The sequence below is a fragment of the Petaurus breviceps genome, unplaced genomic scaffold, assembly GCF_028583685.1.
Source record: "Petaurus breviceps papuanus isolate PSGF00001 unplaced genomic scaffold, PetGlider_PUasm1.0 126, whole genome shotgun sequence".
In the NCBI taxonomy this organism is placed as follows: domain Eukaryota; kingdom Metazoa; phylum Chordata; class Mammalia; order Diprotodontia; family Petauridae; genus Petaurus; species Petaurus breviceps.
This window is the reverse complement of record NW_027185655.1, coordinates 3,950,481-3,962,591: the sequence shown is the minus strand read 5'-3', so window position 1 is coordinate 3,962,591 and position 12,111 is coordinate 3,950,481. Positions and strand designations below refer to the sequence as shown.

Sequence of the window (12,111 nt, the reverse complement as noted above, 5' to 3'; positions counted from 1 at the left end):
AGAACAATCTATCCCTCCATCAACTGCTAATCATTTATTAAGTACCAGCCACTGTACGCGGTGCTGAGGACAAATATCAAAATGAAACCATCATCTAGCCAAACCCTTCCTTTTTACAGATGAGAAACTGAGGCCCAGAGAGGCCACAGGATCAGAGTTAGAGCCAGAAAGTCCCTCAGAGACCATCTAGTCAAGCTCTCTCATTTTAAAGATGAGAAACTGCTTCCCAAAGAAGTTGGGATTTGCCCAAGGGCACACAAGTGGTGTCACGGCCAGAATCTGAACCCAGGCGTTTTGCTTCTTTGACGGTTTTGGATTCCTGGTCTGGTTCCAGCACATACTTTGGGTATGGGCATACCCACCTCCATTAACCTTTCTGAACCTCAGCTTTGTCATTCGTAAACAGATGATTGTGCTATTTACACTGCGTGTCTCACAAGGTGGTTGTAGGGCAAGATCTCTGTCATCCTAAAAGTGCTACATAAAGATGAGCCACTTTTATTGTCCTTTTTGTCATCCATCTCACTTTTCTCATCTTTTTGGATAGAATCCAGGTAGAAATGGTCCGCAGTCAAGTCACTGTCCTGCTAGGTGGCACCATATTGCACACAGCACTGGGCTTACAGTCAGGAAGACCTGAGTTTGAATTCTGCCTCAGATAGTTGCTAGCTGTGTGGCTCTAGGCAAGTCACTTTTCTCTGTCTGCTTCAGTTTTCTCCTCTGTAAAATGGGGATAATAATAACACCTACTTCCCAGGGTTCTTGTGAATATAAAATGAGATAATATTTGTAAAGTGCCTTCTCAACCTTGAAGTTCTATATAAATGCTGATCTTTTAATTTTACAATTAACATTATATTTAATTATCATATCATCAATAAAGTGATATATTAATACATTATATTAACACTAATTATTGATCAATATGATTAATACAATAACACAAATTAGGATAACTACATAACATTGCATTAATATATTTGATGCTATATTAATATTAAATTAATAATATAATTCATATTATGTTTGACAATAAGATTAATATTGATTAAATAAATTAAGAAATAATGTAATAAATAAATTTTAAAATTATTTCTATAGTTTAATTATTTAAAATAATATAAGATAGTAATATAACCCTAAATATTTATATTTAATGGACTATTGAACAGATAGGTAAAGTAATTGTTTTAAAATGTAATATAATTATTGAGCTGTAAATTCATTTTCTGTAAGTTCACTAAAAGTATCTTTGGGATAACTTCCGTATGAGACAGGATGACAGGCGTGATTCATAATTCATCTTGCTCCCATGTGCTTTTCATTTCTCTCCTTGGCTTCTATAACCTTGGAGGCTTTATCATTTTGTGTAGTTTGGAAGTAATGAATATTTTTGTAAGACTACAATGTATGCAAATGGTGCTCTTAAGTCTTTACAAAGTAGTGTTACATTGGTGTTTTTGTGGGAAACGGTTGTCTGTGATAATGGTTTACTTATAGCATTATTCAACTGTTTGATCCTGAAGGGTATTTTGAAGTCTGTGTCTGTGGAGCAAGGATTTAGCATTTGCTAGTTTTTGAAAGGCAAAGAGTTTCAGATCTACTGTCCTAGCCACTGGGTCATGCTTTGTCTTTTGTATTTGATTGGTGCTAAATTTCTGCAGTCTTCAGTGATGTGGGGTATACGTGTGCTATCATTTTTTCTTTGCATAATCTTCCTTGTTCAGTAACTCCAGACTCCTTGAGGATGACATGAAAAGCCTTTTTAATCTCATGAAATTTTTTTCTCATACTAAAAAAGTATCATTTTTATATATTGTACGTATTGTCATATATATTTTATATCTTGCCTAGAGCCACACATATCATTATCATCATAGATGAGTATATAATCCCTAGTGTACATCAAGGAAAGATAGAGACAGAAGATTTTGAGCTTGAATCCAAAAGTGAAATTGAAACAATGGATTCGAACAAATATTTTGTACTTCTCCAGGAAAGATGCATTAAGGCTTCAAGAAGAAATCTGTGACTGTTAAGAATATGTTGGAAGCAACCAATGCCTGTGCAATGCTAATCTTAACATGCAATTTCAGGTTTATAAAATGGACCTCAGCAGATTTGGAAAGTACCTTAACAACAACCCATACAATGTTAATGAAACACAGGGCTTATAACCCCGAGGGAGTTATTGAAAGAATACTTTCTAGTAAAAAAGGGGTAAGCAAATTGACAGCATATTCTCAGAACACGTGATAAGTAGGTTGAAAATGTACAGAAACACTTTTGGAAGCAGCAGGTAAGCTGTATCAAGCAGTGGTAAATGCTGACATTAGCTACATGCCATTAAATTTGTTGACTGCAACCAAAAAAGATTTACATGTAGATGAAGCCTATGATATAATTATGATACAACAGTAGAATTAAAGGCCCCTTGAGGAAGATGGTCACATGAACTCAACCTCCTCCTTCTTTCTTCTCCTCATTTTCTTTCTCCCTTTCCTCATACTGTCTCCATCTCTTCTTCTTTTCTTTAAGGTTATTATGTTCATAGAAATATGTCCAAAAACTTGACCGTATCTACTATTTACCTTCTCACAGTTCCTATGACTGTCTTCTTGATGACCCTTTTGAACACGACTGGCCCAAACTCCCAGAACTACCAGGAATCAATTATTCTATGGATGAACAATGCCGCTTTGATTTTGGTGTCGGATACAAAATGTGTACTGCGGTAAGTTACCCAAAATAATATTAAAACTTAAATGATAAAATCTGTGCACCTAATTCTGATTAGATGAGTTGTGCTGAATGAATTGATTTATACTATGGCAGGTGATTGGGTTCAGGTCCACAGAGACTTAGAAAGAAAAGGAATGAAGAGGTAAAAACCCATTTTTTTTTCCCTGTGACTCAGAAAACTCCTTGAGGAAATCTAATTCTGTTTATTGCTTTTCTTCAAGTTTAAGAGTAATGATTGATGGACCTATGAGAAAAGAGGGTAGTTAACCTTGATGATTTCATGTAGATTCCTTAAAGTCCATCTAAATTTTTTACATTTAAATCAGATCTAGACAAGTTTCTTTGTCTTAGCATGTAGTTTTACCACAAATAATTGAAAAGTACTCTACTTGCCTTTGTTTCAATCTTGTCAGGGAAGGAAGTTTCATGAGTAAGGAGAGGCTTGTTGGAGGAAAACTCTCAAGTACAAGATATGGTAGTGTGGGAGGGAGAGTAATCTCAAGGCTCGATGCTTTGTTAACCAATGTAGGTAAATCTGGAGTTTATAGAGCTGGGGCAAAGGTTGTGTATGTGTGTGTGTGTGTGTGTGTGTGTGTGTGCAGATGCATATATATGTGCATACATATGCCTACATTTGTATGTATATATGTATGATATGTATGCACTTGTATCTATTGTATATATACAGACATATATGCATGTTATCTACCTATCAGTCTAGCAGAGTAGAAAGGACAGTAGATTTGGAGTGAGAATACTTGGGATTTGTCTCCAGTTCTTACATTACACGAGAATAGGCAATTAACTATATTTCTCTGAGCTTCACTTTCCTCATGTATAAATAACATTTTTTCCTATATCATAGGATGACTGTCAGGAAAGGCCTTTGTAAATGATGGAATACTTACAGGGTATCCCAGAAATCTTGGTTTAGTTTTAAACTCTTCAAGCTTGAAACTTGTATTTTATCCTAGAGACAATTGGGAGTCACTGAAGATGTTTGATCCAGGGAGGTCAGACATGTGCTTTAGGAAGATTGCTTTGGTACTTGTGGGGTAGATAGATTGGAGAAAGGAGAGGCTGGAGACACTTTAAGGTATTTAAAGCTTAAAATTGTACTAAAACTTTTGGGATACCCTATATAAATATACCTCTCTCTATATAGATCTAAATCAATCAGTCTATCTATCTATCATCTATCTATCTACTACCTCTTTATCTATCGATTGATCTCTCCCATCTTTATGCATCTCTCTCCTCTCCCCCTCTCCCATCTCTCTCTCTGTCTGTCTGTCTACCATGTCTGTCTGTCTATCATCTCTCTCTCTCTCTCTCTCTCTCTCTCTCTCTCTCTCTCTCTCTCTTCCATAGAAGTTTGTGTTTGTGTATACATGTATTTAGGTTGTTAAATACCAAATTCCATATTAGGAAAATGTGGTGGAAATAACTTCGTCATCTAAGAATTGCCTACATCTGTGATTTCAGTGATCACTGAAATCACAGATCCAGTCTCTTTATCTTTAGATACCTCTCAAATAATATAGCTTTCAAATATAATTGTCCTTTTTTGTTTCATTCAAGTGAATGAAAACACACATGATTACTGTTATAATTATTAACTTAGTTCATATTTCTAGGGATTCAATGGAATCATTTTGATTGAAGCTTTTTCTTACCTAAAATTTACATGATAATGCTCATTGTCTCCTTCCTAGATATCAACATTGTGAATTTAACTATATTAAAAATAATGATATAGTATTATAGATTCAAAGATAGGGGGCAGCTAGGTGGCACAATGAATAGAGCACCGGCCCTGGAGTCAGGAGGACCTGAGTTCAGATCTGACATCAGACACTTTACACTTACTAGCTGTGTGACTTTGGGCAAGTCACTTGACCCCAATTGCCTTGCCTTTCCCCTCCAAAAAAAAAAAGATTTAAAAATGGAAAGGACCTTGCAGGCAAGCTCCTTGTTTTATAGGTGAGTAAGTTGAGTCTCAGAGATATCTAATGACTTTCCTTCATGTCAGTAGAGAAAGCAGTTAAGTATGATTAGTTGAGTAATCATAAGATTAGAAATTGACTAATTTCAGGGCGGCCAGGTAGCACAGCAAGTAAGAGCACCGGCTCCAGTGTTGGGACAACCTGGAGATCGAATCCCGGGCTCAGACACTCAGCACCACACCCAGAAATAACTGGCCGTGTAACCTTGAGCAAGTTCCTTAACCCTGATTGCTCAAAAAAAAAAAGAAATTGACTAATTTGACATTTATTTAGTAATTTATTAATATGATATTTTATATTAGCCAAAAAAGATGATCTATTTAGGAATTATATAAGTCCTCATTTTATGTAAAACATACTGTAATTTTTACTAATGAACTAAAATGAAATGTAAACAAGAAACATGATATAAGGTAGAATTAAATATACTATTTTCAAATCTTATATTACCTACAATGTCATTTAAGCATTTTATTCTATTTTGCAGTTCCGAACCTTTGACCCATGTAAACAGCTATGGTGCAGCCATCCTGATAATCCCTACTTCTGTAAGACTAAGAAAGGACCCCCACTTGATGGGACTGAGTGTGCCCCTGGGAAAGTGAGTAAATCTCATTCCAACTTTAACCTTAAAATGTGCTCATGTGTGTGTGTGTGTGTGTGTGCGCGCGCGCTACTTGTGTCTGCATAAAGGGGAGTGACAAGTTATAGAAAACATAACCCTTTTTTCTCCTACTGATTAGTCTAAATAGCAGGCCTAAATAACCACTAGTATTTCAGACTTCAATGTAATTAGACTTTGAGTTAAAATTCAAAGCACTAACTCCTTTAATGCAATTCCTGCCCTCTTGGTTGGATTGAAATTACTTCCTGGGCTCTTTTTTTCTGAAGATTTCTCGGCATTGATGTTTTGTAACCCCCTACAGAAGAAGCACTTGCTGTACTAGGAAAGCTGTGTAGGGTGTCTTAAAACCTTAAAGGGATATAAGTTGGACTACTTAGACCATTCTGGCCAATGGGTAGACTGCACTGCTAACAGAAAAACTATACATACTCAAACAAACAAAAAAGCCATATTGAGATCTCCAGTTGACAAAACTCATTCTACATTAGCAACAAAATAAGTTTGAGTCATTTTTAAGTTGTGTCTGACTCTTTCTGCCCCCATTAGCGTTTGTGTTTTGTTTTTTTTTTTCTTGTGGCAGAGACACTGGAGTGATTCACCATTTCCTCCTTCAGCTCATTTTATAGATGAGGAAACTGAGGCAAGCAGAGTTAAGTGCCTTGCCCAGGGTCACACATCTAGGAAGTATCTGAGGCCAGATGTGAATTCATGAAGAGGAGTCTTTCTGACTCCAGGTCTGGCTCTCTATCCACTAGCTACCCCAACCGATGACTTTGGCCTTTCTAAGGCACCTCGTTCACACTTCTTTCTTCACTTTATGTAACGGTTTTACTTATAGCTCCACATAGTTGCCAAAATGATATTTCCAGAACACAAGCTGACTCTCCCTCTCAGTAAACTTCAATGGCTCCCTAACACCTCTAGAATCTATGACCAATTCCTCTGTTTGGCATTTATAACACTTCCTCACCTGACTCCAACCTACCTTTCCAGTCTTAAGACAAATTGCTTCCCCTGTTGTATGCTTGGCCCAGACAAACTGGTCTTGGTGTGACTAGTACAAGACATTCTCTTCCAAAGACCTCCATGGCTTCTCACTGGCTGTCCCCAAGCCTGGAATGCAGTCCATTGTCATTTTGACTTCTTCTAGGTTCATATAAAATGTTACCTCCTACATGAGACCTTTAAGGAACTGCTTATACTTCCCCCATTACAACGAATATATTTTGTATATACATCTGTATGTGTATTTGTGTACATATGTATGTGCATATAACATGTTATATATTATTTAAGATACTGTTAATATATAAATTATATCATTATTTTAATTCTATTAATTGTTAATTATATTAAATCTTTAATATATTAACTATATGACATATATCCCATACCCCAGCACTTAGTGCTTGGCACTTGGTAAGCATTTTATAAAACCTTACAGATGCATTACTTGATAGCTCACATAGGTATCTTTTTCTTAAAGAAAGACCAGCATTCCTGGCCTTGGGCAAGTCGCTTAACCCCAGTTACCCTTCCTTTCCCCCTCCAAAAAGAAAAAAAAAAGGAAGAAGAAGACCAGCATTCCAAAGCTAAGATTTCAAAAGCAGCTGAATTCAGAGTGGATGTTTTATTTTTAAAATAAAGGCCTTTTGATAGGATGTCTCTAACCAGACAGCTCTCCTAAAAAACCTGAATGGTAATCTGTCATGTGCCAGTTCTTACCCATGGTAGGGTTGGCAGTTCACTTAATCTTTCTGAGACTAAGTCTTTTTACCTTCCTTATAAGGTTGTTTTAAGTCTCAAAAGAGATGGAGGATGTGGGAGAAAGAGTTTTGAAAATGAAGGTCTGTACAGACAGAATTTATTGTTGTTGTTATATAAATCAACATTTGCCACTGCTCCTATTTTTTAAAGGGTATAAATCTTGCCTTTGGGGATACTCCAAGACTCATTGATGCTATGTATGAGAGAGGGCATAATCAGATCATCCCTCATTCGAGTGCCCTGGGTGACCCCTACATTCTTGTTGGCCGTGATAAGCTACTTCTGCATTAGTGTGAACTCGGTGACTGTTAGAGTTAGGACTGGGGTGTGCTCGGGAATCTCTTCTCATTACTCCAGAAAGTTATAGACAATTAAATCATAAATTCTCATATTAGTGCTTTTTACCTCTAAAACCTACATTTAAATTCCTTTTTCTATAATGAAAGTTTTTTTTAATTTTATGTTTGTAGCTAATATTAAATATTCCTTTTAACTGAGAAGTGGAGAACAGGGGGCTTTTATTGATCAATCAGCGATCATTATAAATAATTATTTGCTATGGGTCCATTATGTTTCATGTATTTACAATCTTTGAGGGGAGACAATATGTGTATATAATTATATATACAAGGACACTCTCAAGGTCTCTCTGAAGAACTGGGGAACTGATTGTGAGATACAGGAGACACTGGCACGGTACTGGCCACCATAGTGTGCCCATATGAAAAAGCCGTAGATCAAAGAAACATGAGTGTGCAAATTTAGAACCGTCTCCACTCCAAATGTACATATGGGCTATTGGTGCCTGACCTGTGGTAGAGCCTTTCAAGTTCATATCGGTCTAATCAGTCACAGTCAGACACACTCACTGTACCTTGACCCCAACATAGTGATGTCATTTTGGTCCTCTGAGAATAAAGGACAACTAAAGCAAGTGTGCAATGTACACACACACACGCGCGCGTGCGCGCGCTATTTATAAATCATATACTATATAGCAATGTGTCAGCGTAGGGACTGGAACCAGCTCTTCCTACTCACTCCAAGGCCATCTCTCTGCTCATTACACCATGTGTCTCCCTACATAAGTACAAAGGACCATTGCCACCATTGCAAAGTGCTGCCAAGGTAGATTTCCTAAAGCACAATTCTGACTGCTATTCTCTCTCTTACCTCCCAACCCCCATCAAATATCAATGGTTGCTATTGGATCATATACAAAACCCCATTTGGTATTTCAAGCTCTTTACAACCTGGCCTCAGCCTAGCTCTCTAGGCTCATTTGCTTTCTTCCTTTATTCTTCACAGACGACGCTGCATCACCCATTTATGTGACTCTTTGGAGGCAGGGCTTGTTTTAGTTTTGTCTTTTTATCTCCAGCATTGGCATAGAGTGGGTATTTAAATGACTGAGGGTTGATAGATATGCATCATATTCCAAATTTAACATGTGAATTATTTTCATATTATTAATTCATCAATATTAATTATGTTAATAATCTAGGTCATATCTTGATTTTTTTCAAGTGGTGCTACAAGGGTCACTGCATGTGGAAGAATGCCAATCAGGAGAAGCAAGATGGAAACTGGGGGTCCTGGACCAAATTTGGCTCCTGTTCTCGTACATGTGGGACAGGTGTTCGCTTCAGGACACGTCAGTGCAATAACCCAATGTGAGTGAGAACATATTTCAGGGTAATTGTGTTATCATTAGTGGCCGTATCATGAGTAAAAAGCTAAAAATCCACTAAAATTTCCAATGAACTTTTCCAAATTTGAAATAGCAAGAAAAACCCCTTTCATGAGTAGCATTCCCCATGGCTTATCCTTTCTGACTCAGTGCTTTTACTCTCAGCTTGTGTCCCCAGAGGGCAGCTGCTCCTCCCAGGCTCCAGGGTAGACATGGTGGGTCTTTTGATCTGTTCTTTGAATATCGTAACTCAAGAGCCTAGACTAGGGTTCTTCCTATCAGTAGCCAGCCAAAGCAAAGGCATTTACTAAAACGTCATAATAAAAACAGCAACTATAAAACATTTCCAGTCTTTGTGTTATGTAACTCGGTATATGCCACTGCTACTTTTATTTTAAAGGACATAAATGTTGCCTTCGGGGAAGCTCCAAGATTGCAGTTGGTGATATGCATGAGAGAAAATAGAATCAGGGCATCCTTCATGCTGTTGCTTTCTCCTCTTCATATGCAGCACTTGTAAGAGTGGGTGCAAACTTGGAGTATATGGTAGTGACATGCAAAAAGCACAAAGTAGCCAAGGCTGCTTCCTCCTCCATTACTGCCTGGGGAGGCTTCTTGCTATGTCCCTTCTGGATGAGTTGCCCACCTCATGTCCCAGAGTCTGCCCCTCTCTGTGGTCTAACATTTGATTGCCAAGCTTATCAATAGCCAGCTCTATTCTTTTCTGCCAGAGAGCCCACTCCTCTAACCTGCTTCTGACCTCAAGTGACTACCTCTCTGTATCAGTGTCTGTCAGGACTATTTGTGTCTTCTGAAACTATGACTTAAATTCTCTTGAAGTGAATTTCTAAATTCTGGATGGATGTTTCCCTTTGGACAGTAGCTCCATTGCTAGATGTTATGGCAGGTGGAGGGTAGGAGGCTCAAAGGAGAAAAATCTCCGTTCTTGCAAAAGTTGCTGCCCCCCCCCCCCGAGGGCTGGGTTATTTTCCTATTTGAGGCTCCTGGAGCAGTCTCTTGAGCTTTCTAACTTACTATCATTTAAAGACCACCATGACATATGCCCATCTTCTACAAACTAATTGGGAGTTGCCCCTCTAATTAAACAAAGACCTTTGCACACCATAAAGAATTAACAACTTTCCTATTTTTCTCCTCTTTTTCCAGGGTTAAGTTTTTTGTTTGTTTTGTTTTTCTAACTTATGGTTTCCTTAGGTGTTGTATTTCTTCCCTTTCTTTTATTTCTGCTGTCTGGAGTGTTTACAGAACAAATAATCTGTTCCTGTCTGGTTTCCTTTGTAGCAATGTTTCAAATGCCTCTCTCTTTTTGAACATACCTTTTTTCATGATGATTAGGTTCAAGTTTATAAAATGTGTCATCTTGGATTGCATTTTGAGTGCCTATGCTCTTTGGAAAACATTATTTCACTTTTATTTTTTGCAGTTTCTGGTAGGTGTAGAATAGTTAGTTTGATGTTATTTGAATTTCCTTTACATTTAAAGGTTTTTCTCCTGTTTGCTTGCACGACTTGTTTGTCCTTGGAACTGTTCAGTATAACCACTAAGTGTCCTGGATTTGGCAGCCCAGGATTGTTTGTTATTGTTTGTTTGTTTTTTCTGAAGGTCTCTGTGGATTCTTTCAATTTTCATCTTACTTTCCATATTCATAAATATTTGATCTCTTCACATCATGATGTTCAGGTCTTTTGACTTGTGTTATTCCAGGAGAAATATAATCCTTCAGTCATCTCTATGCATCCTGTCTTCATGACCAATACTTTGTTTTAATGTTGCTTTTTGCTTCTCTTCTTTCATATTGTTCTTCACTTCTGTGTGTTTACACTCCCGATCTTTTATCCTCTATTTCTTTGGTGTAATTTGTTGTGATGGATTCAAATTTTTCTATTCACCAATGTTTGCTGGCCAGGCCATGAATTCTGCCATCACGATTCTTAATTCTCTTGAGCCATTTGGGAAGAACATCTTGATGTGGCTCCATACTCTCTTGGGAATCCCCAGGGTCCTCTGCTTCACTGGGTATTGATTTGTTGTCCTTTTTATTTATTGAAAACGGTATTTGGATTTGTTTAGATGATTGGGAGACCATATTTCCTTCTGTTATTAATAGCTTCTCTATTGGTTTATTGGTTCTCACTCAAGGTTTTTAAACTGGGTTTTCTTCCTCCTGAGACCTTTGATCATTTCAGTCTTTTTCTTTATATTCCCTTATCATACACTTTTGAATTCCTTCTTTTTGAATGGCATTTTCCCTGAGAGCTAGACCTCAAGGCTATCTCAGCCTCCCTTTACTTTCTACCAGCCTCACTCTCTGACCTAAGAGTCTTCCCTAGGAAACAGACTATCTTCAGCTGGATACCAGTCCCCTTCCATTCAAACCTGGTGAAGTCCCCCACTCAAGCTAGGGCCCTACCTTAGATCCATCCACTCCCTAGTTGTCTGACTGACTGTTATTGAAGGATAGTGTACTGCCCATGCTCCTGCCCCAAGCAGAGTAAACTTCCTGCTTTCCCAAGTCTCCACCTCCACTGCATAGCATGTGTGTACAGAGGGGGAAGAAGAACAGAATGGAGTCCTGTTGTAAATCCGGGGAGACTGTGACTAGCCTACCAGGGAATGGGACTGGTGAGAGAGGGGCAACCTCCTCTGTTGTTAGTTATTAGGGCTCTCGGTGGCTTGGACTGTTGAAATAGCTGCAGTTAGCTTTGTTTTTCCTATTGTGCACAATTCCTTTTTTGGAGAAGTTTGAATGGTCATGAGGACTAGAGAAAATGTCCAGTCCTCCTTCTTGTTAGTCATATGACCCAGAAACCTGACTGACACCTTTTCACCCAACACCCCAACACCTGTTGTCTTATCATTATACCCTGGGGGTGTTGACACCTTGTCACCTTATGATTAGATTCTAGGCTCTCTGTGACCACTTCAGTCATAAGGAAAGGGAACTAAATCCCCCCCCCCCATACAGGTGTAATTTATGCCTCTGTCTTTCCCCTTTTCCTCTCTACTTCAGTCCTTTCTATTTGCTGTCTGTTTCCTTAGTTGTGACTCTCCCCCAGTCCTCTTTCTTCCCCTGCCTTCAGTTTTAGGTAATCTAGGGAGGCTTAGGACCACCATCAGCCTTGCATCTTGGCCCATCCTCTTGCCTTTGCCATCCCATCTTTCTTCGTGATGGCTTTCTATGCTGGGACTGAAGGTGAAAAGAGACGAGGAGATGGGCTCACCCACCTTCATCTCTGCTTTCTAGAACACCATCTTACCCA

The 12,111-nt window shown here is 38.3% G+C and overlaps 1 protein-coding gene across 1 annotated transcript in view; it reads left to right on the top strand.

Moving 5' to 3' along the window:
- The window catches only part of ADAMTS3 (ADAM metallopeptidase with thrombospondin type 1 motif 3), a 282,573-nt gene that overhangs the window by 230,074 nt on the left and 40,388 nt on the right, over window positions 1–12,111 (top strand). The window contains exons 10-12 of the mRNA XM_069091667.1: window positions 2,602–2,734; window positions 5,236–5,349; window positions 8,668–8,813. Coding sequence (XP_068947768.1) covers window positions 2,602–2,734; window positions 5,236–5,349; window positions 8,668–8,813 — 393 coding nt within the window. The remainder of the gene's footprint in view (window positions 1–2,601; window positions 2,735–5,235; window positions 5,350–8,667; window positions 8,814–12,111) is intronic.